This window comes from Astatotilapia calliptera, chromosome 15, assembly GCF_964374335.1.
Source record: "Astatotilapia calliptera chromosome 15, fAstCal68.1, whole genome shotgun sequence".
Taxonomy (NCBI): domain Eukaryota; kingdom Metazoa; phylum Chordata; class Actinopteri; order Cichliformes; family Cichlidae; genus Astatotilapia; species Astatotilapia calliptera.
This window is the reverse complement of record NC_137436.1, coordinates 10258945-10276007: the sequence shown is the minus strand read 5'-3', so window position 1 is coordinate 10276007 and position 17063 is coordinate 10258945. Positions and strand designations below refer to the sequence as shown.

The following is a 17063-nucleotide window of genomic DNA, read 5'->3' as shown; positions in this document are numbered from 1 at the left end:
TACCCGAGGCTAGTCAAGACCAAGATGGAGCTATGGCGGATGTTTTTAACTATACATGAGAATGAAAAAGGGCTGGACACGAGAGCGAGAGACCACACGATTGACATGAAACGTTTGCGTGTACAAATTTGGACACAGTACGTAAATGCGTCAAACTGCAGACAAACTGCAGACAAACTGCAGAGGGTAAAGTCAGCTCAGAAGCACAGCTGCAGAGATTCAGCCGTACAGACTGTGTTTGTGTAAGAAATAGAGCATTTGTTGAAATGTCATTATATTAAGTTAATTTCAGTGCCTTGCCTGTTCTCTGTTCTCTCTCTCTGTCTGCACCCTCCCAATTTGCCTTCCTCTGCCTCTCTCTGCTCGTCTCCTCCCTGCTTCCCCCCCCCCCCCCCCCCCACTCCTCTCCTTTTCTGCTTCCTCACCCTCATCGCTCCCTGCCAGCCGCTCTCCCTCTCCGCTGCAGGCATCAGAGAAGGAGAAGGAAAGCCCGGTGGAGCTGACGGAGCGCTGCTTCAGGGAGCTGCTTGGACGAGCCGCCTATGGCAACATCAAGAATGCCGTCACGCCCGTGCTGATGTGAGACAACCAAACAGTCGTATTCATAAGAAATAGCCTCTGTTTGTGATGTGTTCCTGCATGCGGTCGTGTGGTTTGTTTGTTTTTTTGTTTTTTTTAAACATAGTGAGTAAACTTGAAGACAACGCTGCATGTCAGGCGCATCTTAATCTTTACACTAATGGGCACGTGGGGCTGTGACAAGGTCAATGCAAGGTTATGGAGTTGTTCTTGAATTGTGACTGCATGGTTTGCAGATGGGACATTTAAATTCTATATTACTGCATTTATTTTTGCAAGACGTGATCTTATTTAAGTTTTTCTTTTTTGTTCTACCAATACATTTCTGATTTTTTTTTTTTTTGTATTTGAATTTATCCATCTTGGTTGTTCCTCCTGAAATTAAGTATTTTATCTGTCTTAGCCTTTTCCTGTCCCCACATTTGCCCATGTGCGGGGGCTGTGCAGGGGTGTTTTGGAAGTTGTGGCTGACCTTTTAGTTGGCAGGTACAGAAGTTAATAGATTGGATATAACAGTATGAATATTTCAGGCCCTTGCAAATAGAGGTAAATGTTGACTACATTATGGGTTTTAAAAATGCCCAGTTTTAGGTACTTTGTAGTGCCTCAATGCCTTTTTCTTCATTTCTGTTCCCATGTCCTACACACATTTTCCTTGCACACTTATATTTTACATTTATATTGTTAAGCAAATCCGTTTTAAATTATCTGTCAATTTTAGTCTCAGCAGTCGTGTGCTCAGCTTAATTACACATTTTCCACGTTCTATCAATGTCAGATTGAGAGAATGTTTTTAAGTATTTAATTACTTACTGTAAAGCAAACCGTATGTCATAGTAAGTATTTATCTGTGCACTACTAACTCCTATTTTCAGTTTTACATTCATTCTTAAACCCAGACATGATGTATGCTGTCTGGACTAAATGCGGTCTTTATGCCTTACTGCTCTCCATCATCCCTACTGCTGTGTTATTACATCCTGTGTATCCAACCTGTTTCTCTTCCTCTGTTCATAACCCCACAGGCACTTAGATAACCACTCTCTATGGGAGGGAAAGACCTTTGCAGTGCGTTGCTTCAAGATCATAATGTACTCCATTCAGGTGAGTGATACACTGCCATGATATCCTTCACAGCCTTACCCTTGCCTCTTTTCTCTGTCTCACACTCTGCTGACTTCATTACTAGGTTGAAATGGAATATGGAAAACTTTTGTATGAATTTTTGACCACCATGTTTTTTTTTTTATCTTTGCAAGTGGTTATTGCACATTTTAGTGGTGCAAAGAAGAAATGTGCTTCAATATTCATGAAGTTCTCACTGATTTCAATTTGGGCTTCAGCCTATTTGCTCACAGCTGTGGTTCATTTTGGGCCTGAATGAAAAATGCAAAAGGAGTAATGCACTTTATCACCAATATCCAGTTTTTAGTTTGCCATTTAATTAAGCGTATTACTTCAATACAAAAGTTTTCTGTCACTTTCTCTCTCACTCTTTTTTTCTTTTCTGTATTTTTCTTTTTTTCAAGACAGGTCAATAATTTCCTCGGTTTTTTGTTGTTTTTCTTTCAGTCCCAGCACTCACACTTGGTAATCCAGCAACTTCTCGGTCACCTGGATGCGAACAGCAAGAATTCAGCCACGGTGCGAGCTGGGATAGTGGAAGTCTTGCTGGAAGCAGCTGCCATTGCAGCCAGTGGTTCTGTAGGTAAGTTGCAATCCTCCAAGGTCATGTAAAGTCATAAACACATAGAGATGTGAATGTTTTTTTTTTTAACTATAAACTGTGTATTTGCAGGTCCCACAGTGCTAGAGGTGTTCAACACCCTGCTGCGGCAACTTCGTCTGAGTGTAGACTACGAGCTAACCGGCTCATATGACGGCAGCACCAACATCGGCACTAAGATCATCAAAGCTCATGAGGAGAGGCAGCTGCAGGAGGCTGTAATCAGGACCATTGGTGAGTCTGAGTGCTTTGTATTTGTTAGTGAGGGAGTGTTTAGTAGATGTATGTGCAAGTAGTAATTGTTATTACTAGGTATGTGTGTGACTATATGTGTGTGGATTGCTGCAGATGCTATTTGGCAACAGAATATTAGTTGGTTATATTATTATTCAACTAGTATGTTCCCATGCTCCAGCATGGTTTGGCCTGTTTTTGCTGTTAGTAAATGATAGGATGCTTTTATAGTGCGTTGTGTGTAGGTGCATTAAAGCAAAAAAACAAAAAAATCACAGCTCATTTTAGCCTGTGGTTGCATGGTTGCCAGGCAACCTTATAGCGTCATAATATATCACGCATAGTTTCTGGATATAAACTACATGTTACTGCTGTAAAATAAAAATGATGTAATACTTTTAAAAGTTGTTACAGGAGCATAAATGCTAAGAATTGGTAGGTGGTTGGTTGGTAGGTAGAAAATATCTGGTACACATAAGAACCTTCAGGGGCCTGAAATATATCTGTAAGCTGACCCTAGCACTGCTGACATTAGCAAACAATCAATCAACAATCAAAATACTTTAATAATCCCTAAGAAAAGTATGTAAAGATATCCACATGATTGAAAAGAAAGCTATTAAAACAGGCGAACACTCTTAAGTACAAAGTAAAGGACAAAGAAATAAGTAAGAAAAAAATTAAAGTAAAGAGAACAAACAGGAGCAACTGAAACAGGCTGCATGCTGGTTGATGCATGCTCACTGAGTTTCAAATAATCTGATATTGTGTGCATGGATTGTTCTGGTTGGCTACCCGTTTCAGTGACATGTAGAGTGCTTCTCAATTATTGGAGTGACTAACAGTTTCAAATGGTGTTTAAATTACCTACGTAATATTTGTGTAGGCAGTGTTTAATGTCGCCTATTTAATTAAACTCACTTTGATCTCTTCTGAGTGTTTTCCTATATCCAGGCTACTCCACTAGTCTTGTTCTTTTTCTCCTGTTTAAACAAATAGTAAATGAGTCCCTTGGAGGATTCCTAATTACTAATATAGATTTTTTTTCTTTTCTTTTTTCTTTTGTTGAACATTTTATTTCATTTGGTACAAACTGTCTGGTTCTGTCCCTTTCAGGTTCATTTGCCAACACTCTACCAACTTACCAGAGATCAGAGGTCATGCTCTTCATTATGGGAAAGATCCCTGTTCCTGGAATTCACCTTACTTTGCCCTCCTCGGACTCTGGGTAAGTTGACTCAAACAGTATTCACCTGTATGTTGGTAAACTTAAGGGCACAGTCTTTATTTGCTGTTTGTAATTCCAGGCCTGAGGGTACCAGGATGATTCAGGTTATGTTACTCAAGTCCTTGGTCCAGGTAAGTTATCATTTCTCAATGATTTAATTTTTAAGAAACTTGTGGATCTTCATGAATTTATAAAGACTGACACGAAATGCGTATTCCTATCAAACCGCATGATTGTAAAATCAGTGGCCTTGTTAGGCTTTATGGGCAAGTTCTTGATCTTTGCTAATGAAAGTCTCAGAAGTGTCACTTAAACTAAGATAGTTTGCGACACTGTCACAGCATAAGAGTCTCTCAAGTTATTGCTAACTTGGGAAATTATAACCACACTGCAGTTACCTTGATGTTCCAGTGCATGTTCAGTTTTGTAAACTATGTGTGGGATTTGATCATCCCCCTCGTAGGTAACTGCAGGTTTCCAGACTACCAACATGCTGACAGCGCTGCCCAGCTCTTTCTTGGAGCCCCTGCTGTCCTTCTCTCTAACCGAGGATCCAGAAGTCCGTCTGTTGGTGCTGCAAATCCTCCTCAGTCTCATTGACAGGCATGAAAACAGGCCCAAGTTTGCCAATATGAGGTGTGTGATTGTTTTTGCAGGAAGATTGAAGGGCTGAAGTGTTTTTATACTTCCCTTATAAACCCATACTTGAGTTACAGTTTGTGTCTCTTTGGTCTTCTTTCTGTGTAGCAGCATCTCGGACATCTCTGTGCTGAAGCTCAAAGTTGACAAGTGCTCCAGGCAGGACAATTTATTCATGAAGAAGGTAATTTTTTAAATTTATTTAGTTGACAACCTGTTCCGCCTGCTGAACAACATCCCTGTGAATTATGTAAATTCACATAAACATTAAATATTTATTTTAAAATAATTTTGACAATAAATCTTTACACCAATGTATCTGCACTAGACATTTCGAGTTCCATTTACCCTGCGCTTCATCCATTCACAGCATGCCCAGCAGCTATATCGCCACATCTACCTGGGCTGCAAGGAGGAGAGCAGTGGCCGGGAGCACTACGAGACCCTCTTTGCCCTGTTAGGTCTTCTCAGTGTAGAGCTGGCCAATGAAGAGGTGGTGGTGGACCTGATTCGCCTCGCACTTGCCTTGCAGGTATAAATGTAGAGTTTTAAGTAGCCTGTTTATTCCCCGAGCTGCATTTATCTACTACATTTGAACTACAAGATGAAAAATATCCTAATCGCAGCTTAGAAAGCGTCAGTTTCACATGTATCATTTCACAAATGACACTGACCATCAGCTGTAACACTGGGACAGTGTCATAGCTGATGGTTTAAAATCAAAAACAAATAAAACGACCAAACATTACAAGATGAGAACAAATCCTTCTGAGGTAGGGTGTTTCACAGTGCGGTGTCTCTGTTTCCTTTCCAGGATCTGGCTCTGTCCACCGACGAGGCTCTGCCTGTTTATAACCGCTGTGCTGTTCATGCCCTTGTCGCCGCCTACCTCAACCTCATTTGCCAGCTCACCACCGTCCCAGCCTTCTGCCAGCACATTCACGAGGTGTGTGTCTGAGCCTCTTTGCGTGTCTGTGTTTTAATGCTACTGTAACTGTTTGTTTATCCCCTGACTCTCTGCCTTTCAGGTAATTGAGGTGAGACAGAAAGAGAGTCCTTACCTTTTGCCCGAGGCCGTCTTTGTTGACAGTCCAAAGTATGTACCAGCTGCAACCCACAAGTGTTTAATTTGATATTCAGATACACAGTAATAATTTTAAATTCCTGCTTTTGAATGCAGTTTATTTTTCTTCCTAGATTGCATTCTTCACTGGACAAAGTAGAAGGAAGTGTTTTGTTCCTCCAGTCAAAGATCACAGAGAGCCTTGGAGGAAGTGGTTATAATACAGAGAGACTCGCCACACCTTATGTCCCTCAGTATACTGGTAAGGAGTCTAAAACTAGTCGTTCGGATGCAAAGGTCTTAATTTCTCTGGGGGTTTTTTTGTTTATATTTCCTCTTTTTTTCATGTCACTGTGCCAGCAGCAGCTGAGATTGTGAGCATTTTGTTTTCAGGTTGATGATGAATTATCTTTCCATTTGTTCATCCCTTCTATTCTTGAGAAAATTGCTTTAAAATTTGGTTGTCAAAGTTATCCGCTTGGAGTTGAAGATGGACCCAATACATTCTGGTGGTTCCTGAGGATCACTGTGACCTCACAAAAAGAGGTTTTTAGCCATAACTCATGAATTCATATAACAATTATTAGAAACATTCACAAAGATGTCTTGTAGGAAAAGTGACATTTTTTATTCTAAAGGTCAGCCTTACTATAATATAATACTCTTCTATTATTTAAGAAAAGGGGAGATTGTTACCATATTTCATATTTGGTCAGATGGTCTGAGTTGGTGCCATCAATCCTTTGTACCCACCTTGAAGCTGTATTAACACTGTGCAGAGTATGGACAGCATGACTCAGGCGGTTTGCAGAGGCATATGAACATGTGGTGAAAAAAGTTATTGAAAAAACTCAATAAATTTTCTGCACTCTGCTTCCAGATGAGGACCGTCTGTCCAAGAGAAAGAGCATCGGTGAGACCATCTCACTTCAGGTGGAGGTTGAGTCCCGAAATAGCCCAGAGAAGGAAGAGGTGAAAAAAAAGACTTCACAACCTTGTACCCTGTACCCTCAAATGTACCCTGTACAAAGATATTTAACATAGATTCTTGTTCTGGTCTGCAGAGGACTCCAGCAGAGGAGATCACATTTGAAACCCTGAAAAATGCCATTGGTAAATCCACTCTCTTCATTTGCAAAGCCCTTTTTATTAGTTTACAATGATGGATTGATGTTCTAAATGTTGACGTAATTTACCAAAGCATGACAGCAGGGAACAAATACAAACTACTTTTGTATAAAGTGTCCGTGAACTTTGACTTGATGTTTTCACTTTGAGGCACACGCTACATTATATTGCTTTTTGTCTCCCTCTAGTGGACAGTGTGGGTATGGAGGAGCAGGAGAGGGAGCGGAGGAGACAAGTGGTGGAGAAGTTCCAGAAGGCCCCCTTTGAGGAGATAGCTGCCCACTGTGGTGCCAGGGTATAGACCCCCTACCCTGTTGAAAAATTTAAAAAAAACTGCTTGTGTGTGTGTGTGTGTGTGTGTGGGGTGTTTTTTAGTTTTTTTTTTAAAAGAAGGTCTTAAATGTATTGTTTTTGATGTCTTCTGTCCCTTATAGGCCACACAACTGCAGAGCAAACTAAATCAAATCTTTGAGATCACAATCAGGTAAGGGACAGAGCTTTGGGATGGGAGTAGTCAATAATAATATGGATGGCAGTCATTCTGACTAACAGGAGAATACCTGCATTTTTATGTTTTGGAACTAACAGCTTTATTTTCTTCCTCTTTCTGTTCAGACCCCCTCCCAGCCCATCTGGAACCATTTCATCAGGTTACGGCCAAAGCCAGAGTCGATCTGTACCCATTTACGAGATGAAGTTTCCTGACCTATGTGTTTACTAAACCACAAAGTCTTCAGCAACGTAAGCGTACAGTAGAGCCTTCAAGGACAGAGAAAAGATTTGAAAGGGCAACCGATCCTCACTGTAAAATCGTCTTGACCGTGGAATCAAACAGCCACAGTGCACGTGGGACAAACTCAGCTGTAACTAAAGAACACCTCTTAGCTGTCTGAGATTTTATTTTAGCCTCTGATTGCAACAAAAACAAGCTCACCAGTGTCTATATTGAGCAGGAAAACAAACGTATTTCACTCACTTCTACTGCATCAGTTACTCATCCCTAGAGACTGGTTAGGGACCCCTGGCAGCCAGCGGCCTATTGGGAATGATATGCAATCCCCGATCAGTTGGCGAGTGGTTGCTGGAAATTGATGGCACTTGCCTGGTGAAATTGGTTGCAAAGTTCACCTTCAAATAAAAGTTGTGCCTAATTGCTGAAGCCAACATGTCTCAAAAGGTGCAGCTTTTACTTTGAAGACAATTTCATAGCTGCTCAGTAAGTAGTTGGCGAGTGTTTGCAGATAAGCTGGTGTCTTCTGTGCAAACTAAAGACAACCTCCTGCATCTGCCACCAACTACTTGCTGGCAGTTTGCTGGCATATTCATGTCTCCAGGTGGTCTCAAGATGGTCTCCAGGTGGTCTCCAACCAGTCTCTAGGCCTGTGTGACTGGGGACTGGGATGTCTGTAGAAACTCCACTGGTTGGATTTTCAAATTAGAAATTGTCAAGAACTGTGAGGGGAAAACTTGACCGACTGGATGTTATTTATTGTCTTGAGAATGAGTTGAGTAGTCGCATGCCTGCGACTGGAAACTTTTTGATAGCACTATTATTCTTGTGCATTTTTTTAAACTTGTTTGTCCCTTCCAGGGTGCCATACTACCTTTGATCACAAAATTAGATTGCTAGACTGCTTATTAATATTATTATTATTTTTTATTTTTTTTAATTGTTTTGATGACCAGAAAGAGTGTTTGTGGAAACTGAAACATTTTAATTTACTTGATTGTATTTGTGTGTATGTCTGATTGTTGTATAGACATAAAGGTAATTATCCTCATCTCCCATGCCACTTAGCTGCTGAGCATCCATCTTTTAGGCTTTATTGTAGCTTGGTTTTGCCTTCTTAGTGTTACCCAGAAGTGCTTTTTCGCCTCTTTCTGTTTCTTTTACCTAAATATTAATCTATTTAGTTAAAACACATTGCACCAGTCATGACCACACTAAAGGATTTACAGCAATGTTTACCAGATCAAATGCTAAAAAAACATTTATTTTTCTCCCCTTTCCATATAAATGTGTACATACAGAGGAATATATAAATCTTTAAGCTGATGTACAGCATAAGGATGTTAATGTGCGTGTGTATATATACTGTATATTCTAATTTTAGACTGCCTCTGCACTGGTTGTGTTCATAGATAAAAGAGAAATCCACTTAGTATTCAGATAGACAATGTTAAAATCTCCAATAAGTAACCAGCAGCACGTGAAATCCTAACATCTGAGCAGCCCACAGGAGAAATTTGCATCATCTCAAGGCCAGTATGTCACAGCGACTAATAAAGGGTTACCGAGGCAATGCTGGAAAAAGATCATTTTCAGCTTTACTCAAACAGGTTTCATTACCATAACCCTGACCTGCATTGTTTCCATTTACATTCTCAGTCCTGCTGGAATGAGTTTGCACTATGATTTTTTTACTATACCGCAGCTTTTTCAGCTGCATGTCTCAGCAAGATTCAAAAACATCTAAAAGCCCAGTGTGTGCACAAACACACACACAGGTATAACAACAAGTATGATGGCAATAATTTGTCAAGAGTCTGGCTAACACGGTCCAACTGTAGGTAGCAGATCATGTTTGTGCGTTTCTAAATTGTGCCTGCTGTTGTTGTGGTGCTGTGATGGTTCAGTTTTGTGACATTTTTAAGAGACCACCCCTCACTCTCTTTCCCTCTGTGCTGCTTCTGTGAGTGAACCGCACCCGTTCCAGCCGTTTTGCAACCATCTTGTTCAGAACAGAAGACGGTGTCTAGTTCATCCCTGTCATGAGCATTTCCACTGGCTCTTCTTTTGTTTTTTCTGTTTTTGAATGTCATGTCCTGTGTATATCCGTGTCAGCACATGCCAGTGTATGTGATCGTCTGTTCACGTTTACCCCTTTTTGATCAGTGCGCGAGTGAGCGTATTTATGTGTCTGTGCTAACGCTCGTACAGGTGTGTGCGTGTCTGTGTCATCATTACCGAAGACCAAGCTCTCCAGACGTAGTTTACAGTTCTGTCCAGTGACTCTTTCCACCACGTTAATGCAGAAAAAGCTACTTAAGAGCCGTGTGCAGCTGTCTAAACCTTCCAGTTACACCTTGTAAAATTGTGTTTTCAGCATCTTGAACTTGGCAGTGAAGACCTGTAAATCTATCAGTCCGCGTGTCGTCATTGCATCGCGTAATGTAATATTAACTGACGGTAATCCAAACTTACTTTTTGTCATTACATGTCTGGTTAATAGCTCTGTTTTACAATTTAGTGCTGTAGGTCAAATCTGTTCTGTGAACTTTGCACTTTAAAAACTGGAATACCTAGTGAGAAAGGCAGCTTTTACATGGAGAAAATGCCTTATGCGTGTCATACCTGACTTTGCATGCTAGTGGATGTTACCGTGTTGTAGAATAAATTTATCTCTAACCATGAAAAGTCTGTCTTCGTTTTAATTTGCCTGCTAATGGAAACTCTCTGAGACGAAGAAGGGGATCATCGTTTGGTAAAAACCACGTCGACTCATTAAATCCGGCACCACTGTTCGGTAGTCGCAGTGTTCAAAGTAATGTTTAATTCAATTACCTCCTGTTGAGGTCATCTGAGTACGTGATCCATCTCCCAGCACATGAGTAGCACATTTTTCCTATAGTGTAGCATTTTCAAGGATCTGAACTCACAAGCTCAAATTCACGTCACACTATTATGTATTCTGAGCCTGGTGTCACAGTCGGCTATGAAATTAAACGATCTGAGAATTAAGAATTAATTAAGCAGCTGAAGCTCAGAGTAGTGCTGATTTTCTGTGGTTATGCTTCAGGTCCAGTGGGTGGCAGTCTAAGTCTGGCTGCATTTTCATTAAACTTATGCACAATCATTCATGGACTCTGTAAGTCCTAAAAAAATAAGAAATTATTTATCTCATTCTATTATAATGGTTTAATGAAAATGGTATGAAGGATTTCATGCATCCATACTGGTGACAGTGGAGCTGAATGAGTCTGGTAGAGAAGGTGCTCCACTGCTGTCCAGTAAAAGATACTCAAATCATTACCTCTGAATAAAGGATACTCCACCATACCCACAAGTTTAAAAGAAACTCAAACTCACCTTGTTGTTAAAAACGTTTAAATCCTTTTTCTTGTATTTTATCAGTCTTAATATTCAGAATTTTGTCCATTCCCCTTCCCCTAAATCCTCAGATTTGTCTAAAGACACAGTCCTGGGTAAAAGTATTGAGTCACCCCTCGTGTCTTCATAGTTTATTTATTTGTTTGTTTGTTTGTTTGTTTTTAAGTGACCTTGAGCAACATTTCTCCAGGCGTTCAGATCTTATTTATTTATTATGTTTTCCTTGTTAGATTGGGTTCCAGTTAGTTCAATGCATTAAAAATGCCCTATAACGCAGTTTGACAGACATAACAACTCACACTTGATGAGAGCTCACAACTTGTCAGCTCTCATCAAGGTTTTGCTTAATAAATGACCTTAGGCAAAAGATTCCATGTATTATTTGCCACAAACAGGATCTTTAATATTATTTTTTATTTACATAAAGACATGACTTTTTAAAAACTGTCTCAATAATTTATTTCCTTACAGTCACCTTTGACCTCGCTGTGACGGTCACTGTTCAGCTTGATTCTTCATAAAGTTAAGATGAGTATGCTCTCAGAATGCTTTGGATTCGAGGCCAAGAAGTTGAAGGCAGTCAGTGGGTGCGTCGGTGAAAGACATTCAATAACATGCTAAAAGATAGCAACGAGTTTGTGTAATTTAAAATTAAGACATGTGGTTACTAACATGCAATGGCTATTTGACTCTCTGAGCTATCCGCCTCCCCTGCTGAATCTTCCATTTATCCCATTATTCTCTTCACATCTTTAAAATGTTCCTGAAGAACTTGGCCAGCTGCCCCTGAGGTTTCTCCTCCCACGGCTTCATAAAGCCGCCGTTACGTTTGGATGCAGGTGGGCTGCCCCATCTGAAGTGACTCATCTTATAGGTCCTATCTTTCCTCTCCTGCAAGCTCAAGGGGCTTTGTGATTTGGAGCTGTCCCTGGCCCTCAGCAATCCCTGATTTTCATTACTTCCTCCATCAATGTCCCCCTCCGCTTCATCTTCGCTACTGCTCAGCTGTCTGCGAGCCTGAAAGGGAAAACGGCCCTCAGAGGAGCTTCCTCCTTCCAGAGAAGAGGCAAAGACTTTAACAGGTCGGCGTTTACGGCCCGAGGGCTTCCCCCAGCGGAAGTGCTCCATTGAATAGGAGCGTCTCTCGTCACTGCGGGCCTTAAGCTTTGGCTCTCGCATCTTAAGTCCTGCTGGTTTGCCCCAGCGGAAGTGCTCCATTCTGTAGGAGCGCCGCTCGTCGCTGCGGGCTTTCAGATCTGACTCGGATATTTTGTCATGGGAAGCCAGTGTGGCTAGAATAACTCTGAGTAAGAGGTCATCATCATAATCATCACCACCACCATCACCAGCATCAGCATCACTGTCAACTTTCAGGGCCAATGCACTGAGCTCTGGGATTTCAGTCTGGATCACAGACATGCAGAGGTGAACACAGTCCTGTGTGGAAGAAATGGCAAAGATAATGTCATACAGAGCAGGAAGACTTGAAGTTCCCTGACAGCTGCTGGTGAAGTCATAAGACTTGGCATGATAGGAAAAAATCCCCAAAACCAACAACAAACAAACAAACAAACAAACATCCCCTTTATTGCTTATGGGTGTTAAAAATTACAGATGGCTTTTCTAGGTTTTAAATTTAGTGTTGCATTGATAAAATAACTGCAGCTTGTTCTGTATCCAAACACACCCACTTAAGGCTATTATCACATGGACAACTCAAGAAACAAGAAATTACATTTAAGGACTGTGTTGACTCATCTTTTCAGCTTTCACATCAACTTATTTGTCAAAGAATGAAATTGTTCACTATCACCACAGATCTCCTGGCTTTGCCGGGGGAAAAGGAAGTAATGTTATATGCTCTGAGTTTTAAGTTTCCATTTTCTAAGTACTTCTAAGTACTCATCACCTTGACACTAACAAAAAAAAAGATTAGTGGAAGCGATAATTTTGATTAAAATGTAAGGTTTACTTACATTTAATTTGACCAGATTCCATTAAATATGTTTTACATTGCGCTTACGGATGAGATGAAAATGTGCAACATAGGGCTCCGATAAGTTTTCTTGGCCAGTGATGACGATCTAAAAGAAGTGGCAGGGCTGTTCGACCTACCAGTATCCTCGCCTTGTTGCTCAGGTCCTTGCAGATGGAGTTGTCCCAGCATACTGACTCAAACCCGGGGATGCACACAAATGCCATCACCGCCACCAACAACCAGCACTGGCACACCATCTTCAGCCCGGTGCACAGGACACCAACTCGACTGGGGTGGAGCTGCAGAAGTGAAGCCACAGTGGGGAAAGCTTTGAGTCTCAGCAGACAAAAATATTCATTAGTCATCTTGAAATGTTATTTTGTGAAGAAATACAGTAGGTGTCTCTTAATAATTGCGCTTGCGTAACACTTTCCGCCCGTCCTTATGTAACGTGATGTGTTTGAACACTACCTTCGAAATAGCCAGAGAGCCGAGCTTTTGTAGCTGGTGTGTCATGAACTTAAACACGTGAACTTAAACAACTATGTTCTCTTTTTGGTGTTTGTTTATCAGGAGCACATGTATTTTATTTTGAAGGTGTCAAACATGTGGCAGTATTTTTATTTTTATTTTTCAAAGGATGAACCTTCAGCACCGAGGACTGTGTCAAAACGATCAGCAGGACTGATGAGGTTCAAAACAGAGGAGGGACAGGGCAGGGTCTTCTGTTCCCTTGATGGGTTAATTTCCTGTGAGATTTAGACTGAAAATATATGAAGATAATAGATTTGAAGATTTTTTTTTAAATGATGATTTAATTTACCTACACCTAAGGCCCTGTATGAAAAAGTAATTGCTCCTAATCTTACTAACTGGTGGAACACCCTTGGCAGCAAGCGAAGCATGAACTAGCAACGAGCCTTTCACGTCACTGTGGAGGAATTTTGGTCCACTCTTCTTTGCAGAATTGTTTTAAATCAGACACATTAGAGGGTTTGCCTGAACAGTCTTTTTAAAGTCATGCCAAAGCATCTTAGTCTGATTTAAGTCCAGGCGCCGACTAGGCCACCCCCAAACCCTTCCTTTAGGTTTTTTTCAGAGGTGGACTTGCTTGTGTGTTAAACTCAAGTGTGGTTGGGCTTCAAGACATGAACTGATGGCCTGACATTCACCTTCAGGATTTTATGTTCGGGAAGCAGAATTCATGGTTCTATCAATTTTCCAGATCCCGAAGCAGCAAAAACCATCACGCTACCACCACCATGTTTGTCTGTTGATATGATTTTCTTTTTATTTAATGTTGTGTTAGTTTTACATTGCACATAACGGGACTCTAACCTTCCAAAGAAAAAAAAAAAAGTCTTTTCAGTCCACAAAATATTTTCCCAGAATTCTTTGGGATCACAATGCATTTTTATATTAATGTGGGTTATATTTGTCCAATATTAAAAAAAATATGTGATGTTGTGAAAGTGTGACAAATATGCAAAAACAAAAAACTGAATGAAAACAAAATCAGGCAGGGGGGCAAATACTTTTTCACAGCACTGTTCTCTGTGTGCAGAGAGCAACCAGCTGGGATCCTGATGTCACTGTCTACCGCTGCAAGGCTGTGTTATTCTACTGCCAATAAATTTAAGCTTCCTTTTTTGAAAACGCAAGGAGCTATGAAGCAACTTTTGTCTTTCAGCAGCAGGACTGCAATGTTTTTTTTCAGTCTTGACTAATTGAAGACAGATGTAGCTACTTTGACATCACCCAATGGGTTGTGGAGTTCTGCTTTGAAGCTTTCAGATGAACATTTTTTCTGTCATCATCTTAGTTTTGAAATCGGACGCAATAAATAAAAGTGGATTTGACCAAACTGCATGCTAAGACATTAGGGAGCTGTTTGTCTTTCTTTCTTTCTCTCAGACTATAACTAGGTTGGGAGAATAGAGAGAACAGTATTGCTGCTTGTGTTCAGGGACAGCCAAAGGAACTGTTAATAATTCTGATAAAGGACTTCCTTTCAGACATAAATTTCTAGCAGGGATTTCACAATAGACCCTAAAATACTTTCATTTTCTGAGCTCAGAGTTGTTTTCTTGCCTGGAAACCAAGCAGGAAAAAATGAATCTAATTGTCTCAATAAAACTTAACAGAAATACACAACAATGACAACAATAAGTACATTTTGAAGTGTGCTACTTAATTGAATATGAACAATTTGGTTATTGAAGTCATGAGGATGAATATCCTCTCATGCTTCTTATTGCGTTTTCTCTTTTCTATACTCTCCTATTTCCAATCAGTCTCGAGGACAGCTTTCTTATTATAAAAAGGTAATATCTATAATATGAAACCGAAGTGCAGTATATAAACCCCATGTTCACTGCTTTTGGTTAAATCCGACACACTGCCAGTCATCTGATGCTTCACAGATGTTGAGAAAAATCCTGTCTCACTTGTCAAACTTTTCCCTGGGCGTGTTAACCGTTTAAAGATGTAAACAATCTTTTTTCTTTTCTTTGCCGGGGTATTGGATTTTTCTCACTTCCTCCTTCACTATTCTAAAGAGTGAGTCCTCGGTGAGCCATTGTCTTTGCGAGTCTGGCAGAGACTCGTCTTCCTACTGAATGACTCACAGCTGAGCTGTGCTCTCCACAGACAGACTCCGATAAAAGAGGCATGAGCGCTGCAATCAAAATAAATGCAAAATTGTACGTGTGAAATGATTTCTACTGTTTTGTAAGTTAGATCACCTTTTGTTTACATTAAAGGAAAGCTGAATTCATCATAACTGTGTATCCTTTGCTGCAAGCACATCATATAAAATAGTATAAATTCCCAAATCCATGAATAAGGGAGTTTAGCAAATAAGTTAATTTGAGCTCATCCAACAAGTCACGCCAAACAAGCAAGTTTAAAAAAACAAATCATATAAATATATTTGTTACCTTTTTCAGATGCTTTCTCTCCTCTTGCTTTTGTCACTCCTTTTGTCCACAGATCCTCCAGACTGGTGACTCTAAACTGTGGTCCCTCTCCTCCTCTCCTGCTTTCTCTCTGCTCTTTGAGAAATGCTCAGTAGGAGAGGGTCTGCTGTTGCTTCCTTAAGGGAGGAAAGCTCTTTTTATAGACATGTGAAGTAAAGCGTCTCAAGGCCTCGGGGTGTGATTGAGGTAAAGGGTCTCCTGCTCCTTCTCTTGATGGGGAGGAGTCATGCATTCGTGGAGTTTTGCGTATGGTATGTTTAAACGCTTCCCACACACTTTTTAATCAATAGCGAGGCTGGCTTCATCAGCCGGGTGATGAGGCTGTGGTTAACTGGTTAACTTCCCCCCCCTCTTTGTAATCCTCCTCTGATTGCGACACAGTCTTGAAACCCTATAAGTACCCTGCATTTCTTGAAAGCATGTTTACGTTATCGTATACTGATTAAAAAGAAACACAACTGCTGTTCATTAGCGGACCCATGTCCACGCTTTAAATCCCTCAAAGGTCAGCTCTAATCACTGACATCATTATCCTCTGAGCAACAGTGAAGGGTGCCAATCGATTTGACTGATTGGATCGTTTCTCTGTGGTTCTCGTTTTGACAAGGTGTGCATGTATCCCTGCGTGAAAACTTCATTATAAGGACCTGACTCACTGTTTGGACGTCATGAGTGGACCTCAAGTGCGGATGATACACACAAATAAAGAAATAAACACACGTGGTGCTTTTAAAACGGAAATATTGTGCAGCTGAAGCTTTAGTGCCAGTGCCAAACACATTCTGCCGCTCGTTTGCTGCAGGGTTAGGTGCACAAGGACAAGTCACACAGAACAGCACAAGTGGAGAACAAGCACCCATTGTAAGAGATATAGAACACTTTCCTTTCATAAACCGGCCTATCTCCAGCTAAAAAAATGCACATATCGTGACCTAATTATGTCTTTGGCTATTCTTAATATAAGCATCCACAGTCTGCCCCCTTCAACTACTCATCAATAAGCAACAGTCTTTTCTGACTACCTGCAAACATGTGAACTATTACTTTATGATACAGTTAAAACAGAAAAATCAGCCCAAATGACCTTAAAATGATACGTTATTGTCTTATGTTGACTACCTCGTAAGTAAGTTTTGCCACCTTTTCATTGGAGGTTCATCAGATATACCTGTTCACCTTCTCATTGACACAAATATCTAATGAGCGATGCACATACAAAGATGTGTTGTGTTACGTGTCATGCATTCATGTCAGACACCACCAGTCTGAACTGATTCCGGGCAGGATGGATCCATGTGTTCATGTTGTTTACACCGATTTGTGACCAAAACTTTCAAATGTTGCAGCAGAAGCTGAGACTCATGACACCAGAAAACATTTTTCCTATTTTCTATTGTTC

General features: G+C 40.6%; 2 protein-coding genes across 5 annotated transcripts in view; one reads left to right on the top strand and one right to left on the bottom strand.

The window, feature by feature from the left end:
* The window catches only part of LOC113037226 (protein EFR3 homolog B), a 31124-nt gene extending 21109 nt beyond the window's left edge, over positions 1-10015 (top strand). For 3 of the 4 annotated variants that reach the window (XM_080289710.1, XM_080289711.1, XM_026194073.2), the window contains 17 exons: positions 445-579; positions 1605-1683; positions 2152-2287; positions 2378-2539; positions 3656-3767; positions 3847-3898; positions 4231-4403; positions 4515-4590; positions 4777-4938; positions 5221-5352; positions 5435-5502; positions 5604-5731; positions 6350-6441; positions 6534-6582; positions 6786-6892; positions 7032-7081; positions 7213-10015. In XM_080289710.1, coding sequence (XP_080145836.1) covers positions 445-579; positions 1605-1683; positions 2152-2287; positions 2378-2539; positions 3656-3767; positions 3847-3898; positions 4231-4403; positions 4515-4590; positions 4777-4938; positions 5221-5352; positions 5435-5502; positions 5604-5731; positions 6350-6441; positions 6534-6582; positions 6786-6892; positions 7032-7081; positions 7213-7318 — 1819 coding nt within the window. In that variant the 3' untranslated portion in view covers positions 7319-10015. The remainder of the gene's footprint in view (positions 1-444; positions 580-1604; positions 1684-2151; positions 2288-2377; positions 2540-3655; positions 3768-3846; positions 3899-4230; positions 4404-4514; positions 4591-4776; positions 4939-5220; positions 5353-5434; positions 5503-5603; positions 5732-6349; positions 6442-6533; positions 6583-6785; positions 6893-7031; positions 7082-7212) is intronic. The other variant, XM_026194074.2, reaches the window with a different exon arrangement.
* On the bottom strand, positions 9498-16028 carry LOC113037227 (pro-opiomelanocortin-like). Its single transcript, XM_026194075.2, has 3 exons — positions 15626-16028; positions 12824-12985; positions 9498-12145 (listed from the first exon to the last, which is right to left on the bottom strand). Exons 2-3 carry the CDS (start codon positions 12941-12943, stop codon positions 11453-11455), a joined length of 813 nt encoding a protein of 270 aa, XP_026049860.1. The 5' UTR covers positions 12944-12985; positions 15626-16028; the 3' UTR covers positions 9498-11452.
* Positions 16029-17063: the final 1035 nt, after the last annotated feature.